The 21,723-nt window shown below is 40.7% G+C and overlaps 1 protein-coding gene across 3 annotated transcripts in view; it reads right to left on the reverse strand.

The window, feature by feature from the left end:
* Positions 1 to 21,723, reverse strand: part of MAPRE2 (microtubule associated protein RP/EB family member 2) — a 156,141-nt gene that overhangs the window by 25,310 nt on the left and 109,108 nt on the right. For all 3 annotated transcript variants that reach the window (XM_074987201.1, XM_074987199.1, XM_074987200.1), the window contains 2 exons: positions 18,379 to 18,592; positions 907 to 1,046 (listed from right to left, as the gene is read on the reverse strand). In XM_074987201.1, the coding sequence (XP_074843302.1) occupies positions 907 to 1,046; positions 18,379 to 18,592 (354 nt within the window). The remainder of the gene's footprint in view (positions 1 to 906; positions 1,047 to 18,378; positions 18,593 to 21,723) is intronic.

Genomic DNA, 21,723 nt, shown 5'->3' on the forward strand with positions numbered 1-21,723 from the left:
ACGGCATCACTCAAGCGAACTTCCATACTTCATTTTGCCAAATAGCAGTGCCCCTCTGTGATACACAATTCATTCAGCAACGAGCTAAAGGGTTTTATTTCTACTGGACCTTTTACTGATGTGACTAATTGGTAGTCTGAATACTTGTAGGAGTGTATGGTCTGTAACTGTAAATACAATATTTATATTCCAATCGATTTATTTAATAATTATATGGTAAAAATGAGAGAGTAAGTAATAGTGTGCTGTGACACCTTAGTATTTCTATGTCTGATTTTGTAAATAAGTAGTTTTTAAGTGAGGTGAAACTGGGGATGTAAAAATTATTAAGAATTATTCCTGCTATCAGAAGTTTTAAACCTTGAGGAACAGACTTAACTCACAAAATGTTACTGGATTATTCATAACAAGGCAAAATTATCCAGGTACCTTTCACATTCTGTATCAAATCCATCAATTGCTTTCTAAGTTCTCATGCAATGTTAGGACAAGAATTTATCTTATAAAACACACAGCTCTGTATTCAAGTAAAAGTGATGTGCACATTCAAGTACAACTATCTTTACAGAGGCTCGCACACTGCAGTATGATTCACTCAAAATTATCCTTTGAAATAGAAGTATATGTAATGCAGGCCATACTGCAGTCATCTGCTAGTGTAGCATTTTTTTAAATGACTTTTTTTTTTTTTTCCGGTTCTTAGCTGGGCTACTCCATTTGTCAGATCCTTCACCAGTATGCAGTGAACATAACACAGACTAAAACTGGAAGTTTATTTTTCAGTTCAGTGTTTTGCTCTCGGTCTTTTTACTACCAAGCACTACACCATAATCTTTGGTTGCGTGACTTTTCATGTCTTTCCTAGTGCTCCTGATAACTTGTCTGCATGGTTGAAGCAACTGTTACCTGTTCACTGAGTTGTAGGACTTGCGTTTCCAAATCTTTATCGGATTTGGATGCTGAGCTGCTTGCGGTAGCCTTTTTTGCTGACGATGGACGAGAAGGTGTGGACCCTGGCTTAGAAGCTGGACTGGATTTAGCAGCCCCTGAAAACATAAGAATAAAACAGTTTTGAGGACAGTGTCAAATATCAGAGATAACTATGTATGTGTGGTATAAGTTTTATATTCCCAATAACTTACAATTTTTATCTCTTCCTGATGGGGGAAAACTGGAGTTTAATCAGTATATGACCATTAGTACTATAACTCCCAGTTATAAGTAGAAAGATGCTCACTTTGGTGAAAAAAAATTTGAAAAGGAAAGTAAATCCCATTAATAAAATGTTCCTTTCAATTTAACATGACAAACCAGTTTTCTGATATGAAAAGAAAGGAGAATAAATAATTTCTTTAATGACTACTATTTTACAGCTTTAGAGATTACAATTAAAATCATGTTTACTATTTCTTGATTTTAAAAATTTACTAGAGAAAAGCAAATTAATTTGTGGTGATTTTCAATTTTAAGTCTCTGCTTCTATGCTTTAAAATGGAGAAAAAACCAACACCATTACGTGTACAATCACACAGCAATTCGCAATTCAGCAGATGCCAACAGAACTAAATCCATCAGTGCGCACACAGTTGCTGCAGTGGCCAAACGATCATGTTTCTGATCAGCTTACGATTTTTTTGGACATCCTGTGGAAAGCAAAGCTGATCATGTACTCAAATGTACAGCAATAGTTTTATCAACAGAAAACAGCACCCACACCAAATAGATACTCTGTTTTCACAAGCATCACAAATGCTTAAACACATGCCCAAGAAAATGTATATAAAAGGACCACTGCTATCTTTACGCACACCCTAGGGCTGACAACTGATATGACATTGATGTTTTTCCTCTTTAGGGCTTGAATGACTACTGAAGTCTTAGTAGGGCTCTGAGCTTACTGTTTGTGAGAGGGAGATGTCCAAGCTTCACATACTGTAATTAGCAACTCTGACTCCTTAAGCACAGGAGGTTCCACTCCAAATATTCTTCAGAAGAGACACTCACTTTATAATGTCCACCTACCTTGCTATCTGTAGCTCTCATTTGTCACATATTCCTAATTCCAGACCCCCCTCCCCTGGTTTACATGCACAATGAATTTTGATGTAAATAAGAACTTAGAATTTAAAAAGCAAGGAAATGAACTCCCTAGACCTTTCCGTCAACCTGAATTATATTTAAGGCTCCAAGGGAAAAAATTAGGCTCTGCTATGTTGCCTATTTTCCTTTTAGGAATGGAGTAAAAACCTAAAGCACTCAAATAATCCATAACTAAGATCTGATGAATCAACATCCCCCTGCCCCTGCCCTCGGACAAAATGAGGTTAATATTTTCTAGCACATTCCCAACACTTCCATTACTTATTGGGCTCTTAGAAGACATTTAGGGGTAAATTACAGCTAAATAACCGAACACAGAACCAGGACTGGTGGCTGTAAACAAAACTTTATGGGATCATGGGGAAATTGGCCATATCAATGATAAGTGGTCATCTGGCTAACTAAAACCATGGTGGATTACAGAGTTTGCCAGATGAGGGAGTTCTGGATTAGAGAGGTTCAACCTGTACCTTGCCAACAGAAAGCAAAAACTCCTATCTGGTCAAAATATAGCAAATTCCATTCTGAAGTCTTTCACAGTTACATACATGGATCACATTATACCTTGATAACAAAAATCAGGTATATTATACAGGGAAAGATGTAAGTGTAAAGAGGAAACATTACATTGTTTCACCCCTAAAATTAGTTATTCTTTTGAAAGAGCACTTAGTGTTGACAGTTGTCATCAATGCAGCTTCTTTCTTGAGCAACAGCACATTTGATTCATGAAACTAACATGAACTTTTGCTCACTCATGGTGCCCTACAGCTCTTATATAAACCAAACAGCAAGTCATTTCTGGTAAAGTACTCTGATAGAGTAAACTCATAAATTGCCATTTTTGGTTTCATTAGAGATCAGAACATGAGATAAAAAGATCTGCATTTAATTCTTCCTCAAGGGCCTGTATATACTTACTAGAAGGTTGACACTATTGGGGTCTATTTTGCAAGGGTCTATTTTGCATGCCAAGCAGGGACATGGTAAATCAACCCTGGTACGCCTCACTGGTGCAAGGAGTAAGGGAGGTCGACAGGAGAGTTTCTTCCATCCCCACTATGGGGATAGCCAGAAAAAAAAAACCTACTTACAATACATCAATTCCAGCTACATAACTGTCATAGCTGGAATTGCATACCTTAGATCAACTTTCCAACATAGTGTAGACCTAAACTAAGTCTCACCCTTTGATAAGAATCAGAGAAATAATCCTCTCTGATACACGGTAAGCTTTTTAAGGGAACAAGGGAGCATATTTTTAAAAGTGAGTGCTAGGGCAGACCGCAGCTTTTCCTCCCTGGGTTGTTTACATGTACAGTGCAGGGGAAGAAAAAAAAATAATCAGGGTGTTAACACATAAGGAACAGAAGGAAACAAGACCTACTTGGGAGACATTTCAAGCTATTATAATTAATATCACTGTAAGCAGACTAACTAGGTGCAGTTTCATTCTTACTGCGAGACAGTTCTGAGTGCAACTCCAGGCAACCTAGCTCAGAGCGGCTATAAGCCACTAGTAAAGACTATTTCACGGAACCTGGTTCGCTACCACTGTGGAAGTCTTCAGATGCACATACAGAGAATATTTGTTACAAAAAGGCTTAAGCAAGGAAAAATTTCCTCTTCATTTTTCCTAGAAAGATATTAGATCCTTTGGATGGACTTAATAACAAGCACCGCTTCATCAAATCTGGTGCAGTGACTCATACAAACTTAAAAACCAAAGAAGCAATAAACAGAAAAGAAAGATGAAGTTGCTAAGTTGTGAAAACAAATACAACATGTACCATTGCAGACTTGTCAGAGGACAAAAATGCTACACACGAAGATGCCTCATTGGGGGAGAAGACAGACAAGGCGGGTATGATTTAGAGTCACAGATTGAAGTGTACAAAAGGTTTTGAAAAGATTGGAGTAACTTGGAAAGGAGTTCCAGGAACTAGTCCCCTTTTCATGTCTCTAGTACAGTACAATATACAGAATAATTGATATGCAGCAATAGTAAGGAAATTCGGTGGATACATGGTCTGATGTATCAGAAACAGTAAGTTGATGTAGTTTGACCCAAGAGGGCATTTTTGAACTGCATCTAAGATGAACAGTAACGTCTCAGGTTACAACAGTCTAGACCATAACACAATGAATGGAAGAAGCCACTTGCGGAAAAAGCAGCACACACACTATTAGATAGTAACAAAGAGGAAGCCGTGCTAGTCTATACGCTATCAAAACAAAAAGCAGTCAAGTAGCACTTGACTAGCAAAATGGTTTATTAGGTGACCTTTCGTGGGACAGACCCACTTCTTCAGACCATGGTCTGAAGAATTGTAAACTACAACAGCAAAAACTAATACCATTAGAACACTAACAGACAGGTAGCCATGTTAGTCTGTATACTAACAAAACAAACCAGAAGTCATGTAGCACTTTGAAGACTAACAAAAAATTTATTAGGAGACGAGCTTTCATGGGACAGATCCACTTCTTCAGATCTATATAATTTCTAATCCAGACCCAGATATATAGTACAGAAGTCCAAAAAAACTGCAATAAAAACTGACAAATCAAATACATAGAACTGAAGGAGGGGGGTGAGTGGAGGGGGATGTTAAGTATCTTGCCTGAGACCATTACGAACATGAAAGGAAGGGAAGCAGTCCCTGTAATGCGTGAGATAATTGTTGTCTTGGTATGAGCAAACTATTAATGTGTCAAATTTGAATACAAAGCCCAGCTCACAAGTCTCCCTATGTAATCTATTTTTAAAGTCTTTTTGTTGTAAGATGCATATTCTCAGGTCTTTCACAGAATGGCCCACTCCACTGAAATGCTCACTGACCGGCTTATGAGTAGTGAGATTCCTGATGTCTGCTCTGTGTCCATTCATCCTTTGGTGAAATGTTTGCCTGGTTTGTCCAATGAAGGCCCTAGGTGACAGGCCTGTACTCTCCTATCGACAATCTCTTAACCTAAGAAAGATTCTCACTAGCAATCACAGGCTATGCCACAGTAATACTAATCCTGGAACTTTTCCTTGCAACAAACCCTGTTGCTGACCTTGTCCACATATTTACTCTGGGGACGCCATCACTGGACTTAACCACATTAATTACAAGATCAGGAGCTCATTCTCATGCACCTCAACCAATATTATATATGCCATTATGTGCCAGCAATACTCCTTTACAATGCACATTGGACAAACCAGGCAAACACTTAGTGACTTCAGAAAGTATCACCGGCACTTGGCCCATTCATAGAGATCAAAAAGTGAAGTTTTGGCCCCGCCTTGAAAAAGTTGCTGACCCTGCTCTACAGCTTCAGGTAAAGCCAGCTGGTTGTCAGCTAAGGCTGTAGAGGAGACTCACTCCTCCGCTCTGTAGTGGTTTAAGTGCCACTACATAGGACAGTGAACCACACCAAGCAGGTGCGTAGGCTGCACATAATCACTGTTTATGCCTAATCCAGGACAGAGCAGCATCCCCTAGCACCCTTTTAGACAATGCCCTTACCCTCTTGCTATAACTCTGTAGCTGGGCTCCGGTTGCCTCCTCTGGGGTGCCTCAAAATCCATGAACTCCACTCCCGCCCCCCACTGGGAATGGTAGGGCTAATGGCAGCCCAGATCCACCTATTCTGGGTCCCAGCTCAGAAGTGTCTGGACAGTAGCTGTCTGCTGTGTCCCTTCATTCATGATTTACTGCAATTCTAATTCCCTGGGTGATCCCCCTACAGCCCTGTGCCATCGTCACCTTTAACTCCGGGCTTTGTCCAAGAGAAGAGTCCCAGCACCCAACTCAGGATCCCGTCTCATTCACTCCAGTTCCTGGCAGTGTCACCATGTCCCGGTTCTACAGCTCCAGCAAAGAACTGCCTAGTGCTTGCCCAGCGGCTCTGCTTATACTAGCTTGCTGAGCCCTGATTAGCTGCTTCTCACACAGCCACTCTTGGGAGCTTGGAAGACTTCTCTACTGCTCTTTTCTAGGGTGGGATGTGGCAAGGCCACACAGCCTGCAGGAGGAGACAATGGGGCCCAGCCCACCCTGCCACAGGATGCAGTTTAGAACTACAATTAAATGCCATATTTCAGCCCCGAACATTTAAGCCACGTAAGTTTCTGTACATTGGGATTTATACTGGGAAGCCTTGATAGAGTTAATAGATGCACAACTGAACACTGAGTGCAACTACTGAACTTATTTACATCACTGAAAATACAGAAGAGCTCCATTAGTTCTGTGGAGAGGCACTGTATTTTCCATGCACAAATAGCCGACATGTTCTTCCAGGCTAGATGATTTATTTTAGAATGAAGATTCCAAGCCAGAATCCCATGACACTGAGTACAGTCTTTCGCCTCTAAAATCCCTCATCTTGAATTGCCCTTACTCTCCCCACCTCCCTTCATTCTCCCAGCAGACAGGCAAAACCCTTACATTTAAAAGATACAGTACACAGAAAACAGGATATCATCACTTCACAGCTGAAGAGTAGCACACTTCACAAGAGCCTCCTCGTTTCTTCACTGAGGAAGAGTATTTTGCTTTCATTATTAATTTTTGTCTGCGCACTTTACTTCAGCTAGTGTGAGTGGATTATTTATTTATTTATGTTCTATGGAATCCAAGGGCCCCACTGATCTATCAGGTCCATACTTTGCTACATATCTGTCCCAAGAATAAAGTAGGAAAGAGGACATTCCCTATCTCAAACAGCTTAGCAAGATACACGTCCTGTCTATTACTTCGTTCATTAGTGCAGCTTTGATTGCCTCTCATCTCCAGTCTGAGTCCTGTAAATATCTCCTTTTGGGAAACAGCAAAACCTCATTACCTGCAAAAGTATGAGGCACTTGGCTAGCGCTACAGAAATAAATAGCAAAATCTACTAGACTCTCCTGCCTAGACATTAGTCCATGACAGTCGAAAAGGAGATTTCGGCAAACAACTAAATGAATCCCCTACATTTCACATCATGGAAGCAGCTCCTTTCAATCATCTCTGGCACATGCAGCATTTCATCATCAGAATCTGGGACGCTATCAGGCAGCCACAACTCCCAGTCATACACTGTTAATACAGGTAAGTGCCCAAAAATGACAGAGCATGTTATGATTTGTTAACTCACAGCCCAGTTTTGAAATGCACCATGTAATTGAGCATGATAGCAGCATCAGAGCTGCCTGAACTAACATTCAGTTCATTTTATTTGTACCTGGCCATACTACATCTCCTATTGCCATCGGTGTAAAACCACTCCACAAAGACAAATTATTTTGTTGTGATAATGTAATATAAATAGGATAGAGCAGCTATCAAACACACTACAAATCTCAAGCAATATTTATGATGCTCTAAAAACTAGTCAGTCATTATGCCTAATTACCCACTACAATCTTCTATTTTCTTTCCTTTTTGACAAACAAGAGTTTTTATATACAGATTAAAAATGTTTAAGTTTTGTCTAAACTGCCACAATCCCAAATGTTTAATTGCTGATTCCAAAAACGTGCAATCAGAAAACAAAGTCACAACACTCTGAGTAGATGTATTCAAATTAATGGGTCTAGCATTCTTTTATAGTATGACTTCTGTGATTTAACTGCAATCCTACATACAAATTATTCCCACCCACCCCTATCCTGGCTCCCTGTGTCAAGGGCAAATTACCCTTGAATCCATGTCAGTAGTTAGTAACTTGTTAAATATTTCTGGAATAGGCTATGAAGTTTTGTTCCTATGACAACTGTATAATTACACAGCGAAGGGATGCTCCAAAACATTGTACTCTGCCTCATGAATTGGGGTCACTGCTTAAGTAGAATTTGGGACTCACACTGACTGCAATATTTCTTCTGTCAAATGCATAATAAAGGGCCGAAATAAGAAATTAGACTGGTGATATACCCCTCAGAAGAAACAATCTCTCAGGTTATTTAAATTAACAGCTTTTCTACTAACTAAATCATAACTGAGCAACTCTCCTCCCCCTTTCCCACACATTTATGTTAGAGACAAGGGAATTAGTGCTCCTGCATACTTCCTCTCCTAGCTTGCTGGACATGCAGGAGCCTGCTCAACTGCGTGTCAGGTCTGTGACACCCTTCCCTGTTGACTGGGATCAGACTTAACTCATTTGCGACCTCAGGCAAACATTTAATCCTCTGCCTTCACATGGCAACCCTTCTGCAGTTTTAAGACCTCTTCTTCCACCCACTGACGTTCTCAGAGCATTTTTCTCAGCTATTGCTAAAAGCTATTTCATTTCTTAAAACTTCCCCATACCTAAAGGAAATAAACTTGTGCAGCTCAATACAGGCCAATGCTGTCCTGCAGTCTGGCCTCAAGGAGTATGAACAGCAGTGTGCATCCAAAGTTGCACTGTATGGGTGGGGAATCCCCAGCCCGGGTTGTGGCTTGTCTGATTTGGACCCCAAGCCTTGGGGATCCCCTCCATGGTATCCAGCCCACTAGGGGATGGAGGGTTTGGAGCTCTGAGCCCCACAGTCCAACTTTCACGCTAGCATTAAAAGAGGATGCCCACAATTTGCTTAATGTTAGACAAATTAGGTATTGGCCTAAGCTCAGGGCTCTATTGCCCGCTGCTGCTGTTTGCCCAGCCAGGGGAAAAGCAGCGGCCTAGGAAGCCTTCTTACTGCCACTGTGAATGGCCATAATTCTGGCCAATCAGAGCAGCGCAGGGCAGTGCCTGGGAACAGGGGATATGGCATGCAGAGCCATGTGTGTCTGGTGGTGCAGCAAAGGTAACTGCACCCTCACGCCACCAGACAGCGCCTGTGCCCCCTCCTATCCAGACTCCCTGCTCCCACCTACTTCTTGTGGCTTCCCCCCACCCAGACCCCTTCATCTCAAAGCTTGCATTTCAAACCCTTAACCCTCTCTCATCCAGACCCCCACCCTACTCAGGCCCAGATCACCCACCCCTTGCCCACTCCTGCACCCTCCCACCCCCTGAAACTCCACAGCTCTTTTGCTTGTCACTTCTGTGCTCCCCCAACTGATTTGTCTACAGGTCAGTGACCCCTGACTTCAAAAAGGTTCCCCACTCCTGTTGTATGGTATCTCTCCCATGTGGATTCTGTGAGAATAAAACCTTGAGACCCACAGCTTCCAAATTGGAAAGTTACAACCCTGCATTTTATATCAACATTTAAAATCTTTATATACAGATGAGCAAAGTGTAATGTTTTGGCAAAAGACAGTGCACAGGGGGTTGCTTAGATCAAACTGGGTCACTGTCTACATGGCTTGATAGTCTTAACTTTCACCCTAGCACTAAAAAGGGTGCCCAAAACTTGCTAAATGTTAGACAAAGAAGGTATGTGCCTAGGCTTGTAGCATGTTGCTAAAGCAGCTTTAGCTGGGCAAAGAGCACCCTGATTCAAGTGTATCATAAAGGAGGCTCAGCATTTGCCTCTTGAACGATGGCCATCTCTTTGAATAGCTCATATCTGCTCTATATTACGGAATGCTATGTAAGAGGCCTAGAGCTATATATAATGAACCACTTCAGCATGTGTATAATTAGAACCTAACATAATAAACATTAAACCCCATTTTTTCAATGCAGTTTAAACTCCTTTCATTAGATATTAACCAAAGAACACATATGCTCTGCTTGCCACTTCAGGCAGTTCGTTTGCTGGTGATGAACCAGTTGAATCCATAGGGAATGTAAATTACAAGGTACCATGGAGGGATTTGTTGGTGGAGGGGGAAGGGTGGGGGGAGAACAACTATTTCCAGTCAAATCTTTAACTGATCAAAGTAGAGGGCATAAATGGAGTCAGCCAAAAACAAATGTTATAGTTCAAAGTACAGGTTGTACCTCCCTGGTCTGGCACCCTAAGGACCTGACCAGTCTCAAAACGAGGGAAGTCGCCAGACCAGGGGAGGTCAGGCCTCCAGGCCTCCTGCAGTGTGGGGGTGAGGAGATGCCCCTCCTGGCTGCCACAAGTTCCTTGTCCCTGTAGGCTGCGCTGGGGTTGGGGGGGGCTCCTCTCCTGGTGGGGATCCCTGCTGGCAGGCTGCTGAAAGGCTCCCAGCCCCAGCTTGGCTTCCTGCTGCTGCAGGGTTGCTGGCAGGTATCCCTAGCCCCAGCTGGGCTCTTCGCCATGGGGCTGCTGCTGGGTATCCTGGGCCACAGCACGGCTCCCTGTAATGGGGCTCCTTGACCCCAGCTGGGCTCCCCTCCTTTCACAGGGCTCCCCACAGCCACAGGGCCAGCAGGACTCCCAACAGCAGGGCTGTCAATAGGGCCCCCTGCCACCAGGAGGAGCATCCCCCCATTCAGACCGGCTCTGGCCAGGTGCTCTTTGGTCCAGCAACATCCATGGTTGTGCTGGACCACAGATGTTGCCTGACAAGAGACTTTCAACCTGTAGTGAATCTCACCAACATACTGGTAAGTAATATGCTGAACAATCAATCATAGCTGCTCACTCCAGTAACTTAGTTGAGACAAATGATATTTTCTCCTCTGGATCATGTGAAAGAGGATCAATAACTAGGATACAGAAAGTAACAGAGAGAAAGCTGTGCTAGTCCATATACTATGAAAACAAAAAAGCCGTCCAGTAGCACTTTAAAGACTAACAAAATAATTTATTAGGTGATGAGCTTTCATGGGACAGACCCCAAAGTTGGTCTGTGCCATGTAAGCTCATCACCTAATAAATTATTTTGTTAGTCTTTAAAGTGCTACTGGACGGCTTTTTTTTGTGTTGACAGGATACAGATGTAATTCTCAAGCTTTCATATTGTTCAGACCTAACAATAGAGAGGCCTTAGAGTAGATTTTCTGCCAACCCTGATCCACATTTCCCATTCCAAGTGGTGGTTAGATTACTCAGTTACATTAGCTATTAGTTCACCATTATAGAGATAAATTGAAATAAACTTGCTTTATAATGCAATAGGTTCAGCTATTTGACACTAGTTGTACTATTTATTTCCTCTCCGAGGATGTAGGTCTTCACATGAGTAACATCTCTTCACCTTGGCTTAAACCTTCACTGCCCTGGGGCTCTTTGCAGTCTGGATCTGCCTTCTGAATTTGATAACCCCAAGCTGACTGTATTTGACATACAGCTGACAAAGAAAGTCTTTGTAAACGGACTTCAGCAACTTAACAGGATTACATGCTGGAATCTCTCCATGTGAGTCAGTAGATTCACAGCTAAACATTTCTTGGTCAGGGCAAAGTTCATTTATGCACACCTCCTTCTTGTGATGGAAGAGGCCCTGTAGATGACAATTTGAAAATGATTGCTGAAGCCATTTAAGAAGGTATCACTAGAGTTGTCTGGGAAATGGATTATTGCCTATGGAAAATTTTGATTTTTCACCCTAAAACCAAAAACGCTTTTCTGGCTTAGATTTTTCACGGAAAATTTGACATTTTTTGAATGTTATAAAAAAACTGGTTAAATGAAAATCCAATTTTCCACCAGAAGTTTTGATGGCAAATTTTCAACTGGTCTTAATTATCTGGTAACTTACATAAAATGGGTTCAACCACTTTGCAGACATTTTTAACTGATCAGTATGTCTTGCACAAAATCATATCTGTAGGACTTTTGTTTTGCTATATTCCAAATATTTACGTGCATCATTAAAAGGAGGTCCAGAAGAAAAAAAGATAGTTTATTAACAAAATTGCCCCAGTTACAACCAGTATTCCCTGCAAGCTGAGTGCTCAGGTGGCCACCAGGAGAGAGTCAGATGCTGCCCAGCACAGCATCCAGAGTTGACATGTGTTTCTACTGGTGGTGCACATCAACATATGCTTTGGTGCATGTAGCAAAATTTATTCCACCCACAGATAAAAAAAATCAGAGGGAACACTACAATTACAGTCACATAATAGAGATGAGGAGAGAGTAATCGACCCAAGAAAGTCAATGTTAAATGTACAAGTTTATAACTGACAGCATCTTGACAGTTCTGTATCTTTTAGGATTGCACTCCAGTTTCTAGAACAGTAGTCCATGTCTCCTTGTAGCAGGCCTCGCTGGTGCTCTAGCAGAGGAATCACTACTTTTAGCAGACATGAAAACTTGAACTATCTTCTCACTCTTACAGTTGGTTCCTATGCATCAAGGTGGAATGGGAAAGCTTATGTATCCAGTGCTGTACCTATTACGTGAAAGGATCACTTTAGTCTCCTATGGTACTCCAACTCCTTCCATGAACTTCAAACACCACATTTTAAAAATAAATACTTTGAATACGCCCTCTCAGCACATGCATCTCCTGTATTGACAATGAACACCCCTCCCCCACCCCAAAGCATTCTACATTCTCTGTAACAATATGACAGGGTCAAAGAACTACACTCTGAAATGAAAACAGATGTGATTGTATAGTAATTATCAGTTACGTCTCATCTACGGGGAGGGTGGAAAAAGGGATTAGTGGGGAAAGGAAGAGATGGCAAAAATTAACTTTTTGAGTAGTTCCTCCTAACTCAAGTCTCCATGTTTGTCAAGTGTCACTAACCGCTACATTTAAGTTTTATTACACTACAAATAAAAATATTTTACGTGAAAATTAAAAAGACAGCACACCTAGCATTGCATGGTGCCATAACCTAAGCAAACAGATCTCATGTATTTCTCTTTCCATAAAGCATTATAAAGAACACCAGCTCTCCTCGCATAAGCTCTCCTCGCACAAGAGGCCTGAGACGGCTGTTTCATTCTCTGTAAATGTTCATGGACAAACAGTTAATTCTGCCCTGGTTATTCTCCTTGTCACAGATGTGCTTATTTTTAGCCATCATGTGACTCTTCAGTATTTTCCAGGAACTGCATTAGCCATCCAATTCTCACGGGATACTTCAAAAGCAAAATGCAAAACATCCTTCCAACCAAAGAATCTTCTGCAATTTTAACCCAATAAAATGCTTTACATATACTAAGTTTTCTTTTGTACACAATTTTTTTTTTGACATCCCTCACCGCAGAAGTACAGCCACCTATTGAGGCGAGGTGTAATTTACATTTAAGAATGCTTGTATAAGATGTTGAACTGAAATCCCAACAACCTGATGAGAGTCTCCAGTCTGACGAGATGAAGCTCTCAGGCTATTTTCTATGCAGAGAATTAAAAATGGCACAAACAACAACAAAAAGCTGTATTTTAATTTCTCAAAACAACTTTGAACCTTGTGCTGTACACAATTTATTACAGAATGGTCATGTCTACACTAGCCCCAAACTTCGAAATGGCCACGCAAATGGCCATTTCGAAGTTTACTAATGAAGCGCTGAAATGCATATTTAGCGCTTCATTAGCATGCGGGCGGCCGCAGCACTTTGAAATTGATGCGCCTCGCCGCTGTGCGGCTCGTCCCGACAGGGCTCCTTTTCGAAAGGACCTCGCCTACTTCGAAGTCCCCTTATTCCCTTCAGCTCATGGGAATAAGGGGACTACGAAGTAGGTGGGGTCCTTTTGAAAAGGAGCCCTTGCGGGACGAGCCGCGCGGCGGCGAGGCGCATCAATTTCGAAGTGCTGCGGCCGCCCGCATGCTAATGAAGCGCTGAAAATGCATTTCAGTGCTTCATTAGTAAACTTCGAAATGACCAATTGCGTGGCCATTTCGTAGTTTGGGGCTAGTGTAGGCGTAGCCAATAAGAGATAAACAGAGGTTATAAGAGACTATTTAAAGGATCTGACCAATACTGAGCTGGCAGACGGCACTCGCTATATATGAGGAAGTTGTGGTGGTTTTGGTGGAAAGCCTGTAATGGAGTATATGCTATTGGTATCAATCTTTATAAAAAACATATATTTACTCCTCTTGTACAGTAGAATAGTTTGTGGTGAAGTGGGTTCCTTATTCCAGAGTAGTGCCACTTCATGTAGTCTGAAAGATACAATTATCAAATTCCATCCATAGCTCATACCGCATATTGGCTCTTGCAAAACTGCCTCAGCCTCCCCAAGGAAGAGAAGTTAGCATAAGGGTGCCATAGAAGATTAGTCCCAAAACACTATTCGTGAGGCAGTTTCCAAACTGCTTTATCCTTGATCTGCCCTGACATTTAAGAGTGACAGCTCTTGGAAGGTTTCAGAGAAAGCTCCTCGGAACACTTTTTTTTAAATCAAGTTAATATTTCTTTTCACGTTTCTCCTTAACCTTAACTTTTTACAAACAAAAATTGAGATTGCTCAATGCAATTCAGAGACAAAACCTAGCATTTGCATAGATATGGATAAATACCTATTTACAGAAATGGTAAACAGATGCTAAACTCCATCTGGCTCTGTGCATTTGGCATCAGATTAAGGCAAACTGAAAATAGTTCTAGCTTGTTACAGCTACCTTTTGAGGGTAAACTTTCAAAGCAGCATTTAGAGTTTCACCAATCGAATTTTGTTAGTGGTAAAGTCACATCTAAATCTTTTTGTACTTTTGAAAAAACAGATCAAAATGTTAGGAAAAGCATTAGCTACTTAGAAATAATTAAATGATTTACATAAGTGTACGATTAAAGATAAACTGCTATTTTGTGAGGCAAATCAATATTAGTATCTCTGCCAATTAGATATAGATACTCTTTCAATTTATCTATATAGATTCACTGGCGCTAAATACTTTACTCAGATTTTTGGAATTATTCAACTAACTTATAAGAATATTAACCATAAATAAAAGGAAACATGCTTTTTAAATTAAAAAAAAAAAAGTCTGTGTCCACAAATCAACCCTCCTCTTGATAGCCTAAGGATTGCGTATCAGCATTTACACACAGAGCTACATCCCCAGAAGTCTATCTGATGCAACATAATTTAACGTTCAGAAGTTTTTCTATATACTTACCTGCATACTCATCTCAGTCTAATTAACGTTTTAGCCAGATAAACTTCATTTTTGTGAAATTTCAAAAATTTGAGACACTATGAAACCAATTTTTTGCATGTATAATTGCTAACTTCATTTGTAAGCAAACACACACTTTTTGTATATGTAGCTATTACAGAACAACAGGAAAGCATTTTTGAAAATCTGACCAATGAAATTTTCACACAGGTTTGGAGCAGTTTTAGTGTTGTAGAAGTGTGGGAGGATAGTTGTTATATAATGTAGCATTTTGCAAGCAACTAATGCGGGTAGTTAAAAAGGAATCTGCTTTATTTCTAAGCACTTTTAAAAACAGCTTAAAACAATGCACTGTGCAAGCAAAGCACATTAAAACGTAGAATTTTCAGAAACGCTCAGTGGCAACCTCCCTTTGTCCCTCCTTAAGTAAATGGAAGTTTTACCACAGACTTCAACAGGAATAAAGTTAGACTAATGCTGACTACATTTGAAAATCCCGCAGAAAGATCTGATTGCAGTGCACAGAAAACAGCTAGTAATATCTATTCACACAACTTCATCCACAAGGCAGTCCCTGCACCAAGTGATCACTCTACTGCCTACCTACATCAGGAGAGAATCAGAATGGGACCAAGAAATTCTTGTATCTTCTCTTCCAGGCCCTAGTATCTGCAATTTTAAATGTCTCATCATATGTTTCATTGCACACATCCCTCAAATTTTGAAGTTATCCAATGATCAATCATTCAAACGTGTGCTAGCACCTTGATTTTACTTTTCATTTATTCTTTTATGTTAGGTTTATATTTACTTTAATTAACGAATGTTAACTGGCATTATGCCTGAGATTTGAAAGAGCTTATATATTCGCATTCAAATACTCAGTACTGCAGGAACTTTAGACCAAACATTAGGAAATTCAAACTTCTTTCCAACAGTAACTATTATTTTGGCACATACAACCTGCAGCTAAGGTTGGTTACTTAACACAAGCTAAATTCTACTAAATCTCACTCAAATAAGCAGTGCTGTTAAAGTCAACTGGGTATAATACTTGTACAATGCAGGTGGGATTTAGCCTGGGTGTGTCATATGGCCAACTGACAGTTACTACAGGAAACAAACATCGAATGTCATGATTTGTACTGCCTCTAACATAACTTAGTACTCTAATGTAGTATGTGTATATACACATATGTACACCCTGCTTAGAGGTGTTCATATACCCAATCTCTTACAACAGCTATGCTTTCCAATCTTCTTGATTTATGGAGATAGGAGGTCCAAAGAGATCAGTCATGTAATGCATAAATACATATATGGGATATATTCTTCTTGGGATTCTATTGGTAAGTATTTACATCTAATAATAGATGTGATTCCTTTAGACAGTGCAATTTACATGCCCATGAGGATGCAAGACATAACATACTGTTGAAACTAAAATGCATATTACTCAGTGGGTTAAACCCACTTTCCAATGAGCTACCAACACTTTTGATTAAACATAGAATCTTTTTCTAAATATAGAGGACAACTGATGTTGAAGTATACAAAAAAATTTCCATTTTGCATTTGGTAGAAAAAAATATTAAAATAGCTTTGCAAAAAATCCCCCATTAATTCAGGGCTATACTTAAATTAATGGAAATGAAATCAATGTACTTCCAGAGTCTTCAAATCCTGTATAGATACTGTCAGAAGACCTCTTATTTGTTCCATTTAGTGCCTGAACTGGGGAAATGTCTTGTGTCTCAGTTTTTTCTCCAGTGTCACTTTTAATTTTCTTCTTCTTAAGAGCAGCCACCTCATGACAGAGGATATGGCATTCCCACCCACTCCTCTCTTGCACAGTTCAAATACTGCAAGCTATTGCATTTCCTCAGGGTCTTTCAGCTACCAGCAACACTTATTAATTCTCTTCACAGGTGGTCTGTTTTGCCATCCATGTTAAAACATACTTATTAATAAGCCTTTTCAAACCATTAACTTTAAATCAGCAACAGAACTTAGAAATTTTTCTTTTTGAAAGGGGCAGGGAACTTCCACTCAGGATTGGTGGTCAGGGTTTTGTCCTCTGTGTTAAACTATCACCAGGGATGGTTTCAGAAGGGGCAGTGCACCTATCGTGCAGTTTTTGTTTAGCCGTGCAGAGGCTGTCAAAAACATTCCCCCCTCTCCCTCTCCAAGACACGACACACTTATGGCCACCCTTTAATACACAAAAGGCACCAGCTTCTCAGAAACTCAAAAGGTAAAAAATATAAGAGGTACAAAAACAAAATGTAGACCTGTTGCAAATGCTGCCTAGCAGGCTGGCAGTGTTAGCCTTGAACACCCCGCTGAACTAGCAGATATTGACCTGCTTGGAAATGGTTAAGTAGGTGTTGCTAATTCATGGAGGTAAGCAGTCCAACTCCACACAGATATAAGTGAGAGAAGGGAACAGCCCATTTGGTGTTCCATCTCTTGGATCTAGGGCTTGGACTGAACTAAGGAAATAACTGTAGAAGCAGCCATGCCTGGAGTGGAGTTTTGAGCAGAACTTTACATTACTGTTAATTTCCATGTGAAAGTCAAACTCCAGGAAAGGACGAATACTTGACTCTAGACAATGTGTGGATTTTGTTGGAGGGCAGGCTGTGAAAGGATTTACTTCCACCCCAAAATTATGAAAAACAGACCAAAGCAACAGTTTAAGGTTATTTTCAAACTGCTTCTGTTGACCTCTTGTTCTATGGTTTAGTCGAAGTGATAAAAAAGCATCTGTTTTGTGACCCATATATTTATGGATGTCACACAGACAACTGTGAAATGGATTTTGGTGCTTATTTCCATTTCAGATACAACGTTCAGTAATAATGATATTTAAAAAAAAAGTCAATAAGTTGGAAGATATAGGACATTACCCTATGTGGCCCACTTAGAAGATTACTGTATCTGAATGATCAGCACATTTCAAACATAATCAATCCATCTTCTGCTTTTGGGTCAGCACTTAGGATGTGGAAGTGTTCCAGTCACCATAAAACCTGACTATGCTAGCAATTTCCTGTGAAGATGAGTGTGTTTCAAACTATAAAGTATTCAAGAGTATAACAAATAATCACCCATATTCAGCAGCAAGGCAGTCAGTTTGCCTTGCCTCCAACATTAGATACTACTGGAGTTATAGGATTTCTCCCCCAGACTGGGAAATCCTCAGTAATAATGTGGCAAGACAAAACAAACACTCACAAAAAATCCATTATGTAATCCAGGATAGTGAGACCTAGATAGTGCAACATGGAAACAAAGAGTGCTTGAGGCATGTAGAAACACCATTTCTAAGTTGACCCTGTAATTATATAAATTATTGATAGCAGATTAAAGCACTCCTATACCATTATCTGTAAGAAGGTACTAGAAAAGCAACAAGATTTACCACACCTGCAGTGGGGGAGTTTGCATGATGGGACTTTTTTGGTAAGTTAAAGATCTGTTCACCAGGATCCGGTGGGGGAAGAGCATCTTGGCCTTGTCGAGCCTCGACAGGATCATATTCTTTACCATCATAGTTGGCATCGAAGAACTTCTTAAACCATTGGATAAAATCTAAGTTGTCTTGGAAGCGCCCTTTCACCAATTTCTCCACTGGAATTACCTGTAAAAATATAATGGTAAAATGTTCCAGAAACATTGCATTGCGACTACACACATAAATCTCAGATTATCTAAAAGCTTAACCACCAGTGTGGTATTTCCTGCATCATTCTGGATTTATAGTTTTATGGTTAAGGTCTTTTCAGCTATGGGTGTAGCTTATATGTCAGCTCCTTTAAATTTTAATTTTCTGGCACCATTTTCCCATAAGCAACATCAACAGTGCATGGTCTTCTAAAAGACAGAAGTAGCAGTACTATGATGCCATAGTACAGAGCAGTTATGAGCATACAAGGCTGGTAAGTGGTTCTCCATCTCAGTGGGGTGCAAGATGTTATAACCAAGACAGTCTCCCAGGATAGGGTAGCTTTGTTAACTGCCCTTGCATACCTAGAATTTGCATGGTGTCCTGACTGAACTATAGCAATACTTTGGTTGCAAAGAGAACACCCAGCTCTCATAGTCAATGTTGCGTACATTTGGCTCACTTCTCAACTCATGTGCCCTTGCTTTATGTGTGTGCCACTTTAGTAATACTGGCAGGGAAAAAAACTATGGGGATGGAAACCAGCAGAATGTGGTAACCCTGCACATGGACAGCAGTAAACATAATGCCCCTGGGTTGCACATAGAACCTCGATGGGCTGCACTCAATCTGCAGGCCACAGGTTGTTCGTCACCGGTGCAGAGTTTTGCAACCTAATCCAAACTCCAGGGGACCAGTCTACAAGTATCAGGTTCGGCTCAGGTCTGAAAATAACCCACCATATTTTGGATAGTCTCTCATCTCCTCTTCCTGCCCAGGGGGGTGTCAGTGAGGCAAGGCAGTGAAGGCTGCAGAGTGCCCTGTTCCTGCTGGCCAAGTCTTTGTTGATCTGCGTGCACCATAGGTTGAGTGTGCTGCGGAACTGTAATGGTTATCAAGCTGTAGCGCACACAGTGCAGTGAGGTGGGGCAGCCGGCTGCACTGTCATGAAGACACTGCTGTAACAACCCCATTAGCAGGAGATGGGGATGGATTGTGGGCACAGGGTGTGGGAATCCCACCCCCACACATCTCCAGGCCAAGTCCCAAGGTGGAGGCAATGTTAACAGATTGGGAAGATGGGGAGAGTGCCAGATTTGGGATGGATCAGGTCTGAAAATGTGACATTCAACCTGGATTTGGGCAGCCATGAGCTTGTGGAGTTTTGGATGGACTTCGAACACCTGTGGCCTGTGAACACCTCCGCCAACATTCATAAGCCTTTACAACCGTTCTTCCTCAGATGTTTCTTTTAGTTTTGCGTGTCTAATGGGTTGCATGAAGCCAGCCTGAACCTACCGTCACCTTTAACAATAAACAACAGGGAGTCTACTTTAATTAACATATTTCATGCAATTAGATGTATGCCCTAAAAAGGCACAATTTCTTCAAAAAGTGAAGGGAGTAGCTGTGCAAAGTGTAGTCAGAGAACTCAGAAAATCCCTTTTCAAACTGTGCTGTGTACACACAGTTGGGAACTAGAAACTCAGATTTGTCTACTAAGAATCCTCACATAATCACCATTAGTTTTGGTGTGTTTCAAAAAGAAAGTCAGAGAAACAGACCTGGAAAAGATCTCAGGATATCACTGAGTGACTCCCACTATCCTGAAGTGGGATTAAGTACACATAAACCATCCTTGGCAGACATTTGTCTAACCTGTTCTTAAAAACCTCCAGTGATAAGGATTTCACAGCCCCCTTTTATAACCCAGTCCAGTTGTTAACTATCTTACAGTTAAGTTCTCTGTAGTACCTAACCATGTTGGACACTAATTAAATGACTTCTCATTCTACCCTTAGTGACTATAAATACAATTGATCACCAGCCTCCTTATAACTTTTTTTTTCCTGTCTGAAGGCTCTTCTCTGAAGTGAACATATCAATTCTTTCAGCCTTTTCTCATCAGTCATGTTCTCTGAAAAAAAAAAATTTTTTTTGGTGCTCCTCTCTGGACTCTCTCCCTTCCTCTAATCTGTCCACATCTTTCTTGAAATGGGGTAACCAAGATATTATTCATCTCCAAAAGGTAAAAGGGAACTTCCACAAAATTGCCAGATGAATTCTACCCACCTGAATCCTGTAAAAGAAGAATGTCACCAATGTAACCAATACGGCTATGCCCTGTCACCCTCTACTATGCCTCTGTAGTAAAGCAGTGGATTTTAAAAAGACACAATGGAGTTCAAACTCACCTATATTTTTGAACTCCACATTTATTCAAATATTGAGGTACTTACTATTTCCCCCCATGCTGCTTATAAAATGGTTTGTTTATAGGCAAAATTTAGGAAACTGACCATCAAGTTTTAATGAGCAATAATGGAGACACAGATAGTCTCTTTTGCATCAGTATTTTGTCAATTCTTCACCAACACGAAGAATCTAAAGAACTGGATCAAATGCCAATACTTCAGAACAACAGGGTTTGCACTGTTCTGTGCAAGACTAGAATTCAATGGCCATTCCCAGTTTCAGAGGGTAGCGACAGTGACTTCAGGAATGGTGGGACTGCCATCCTGGCGTGTTTCGTAACAATTCACATTGCTGGAAACTGAGTGAACCAGAAGAGAGTCCAGTCTTCAATTGGAAAAGAGATGCCTAGACTCTAAGGGAAAATGGAAATTTCAAGGCTAAGGCAGCAAAACAGTGTTTTTTAAAAAAATTAAGAGCTAGCTGTACACCACAGATCATGTAACATTTCGTACAATGTCCCTCTATCTGTTGTGCTTGTATTTTTGATGTTGCACTGAAACAATGGAGTACATTCCTGATAAAGAAATGACAGTCAACTTTATTAGGCTTTTCAATGCTCTGCACAAAGAAACAATTTTAAATAGAAGCACCTGAATTACAGTGATAACAATGAATTAGTATTACAGAGTCCTTTAACTTTTATTTGTAACAACAAGAAGTCCTGTGGCACCTTATAGACCAACAGACATTTTGGAGCATAAGCTTTTGAGGGCAAAGACCTGCTTCGTCAGACGCATTCGTCAGATGCCCACAAAAGCTTATGCTCCAAAATATTTGTTGGTCTATAAGGTGCCTCTGGACTTCTTGTTATTTTTGAAGATACAGACTAAATTGGCTATTCCTTTGATACT

This window comes from Carettochelys insculpta, chromosome 2, assembly GCF_033958435.1.
Source record: "Carettochelys insculpta isolate YL-2023 chromosome 2, ASM3395843v1, whole genome shotgun sequence".
In the NCBI taxonomy this organism is placed as follows: domain Eukaryota; kingdom Metazoa; phylum Chordata; order Testudines; family Carettochelyidae; genus Carettochelys; species Carettochelys insculpta.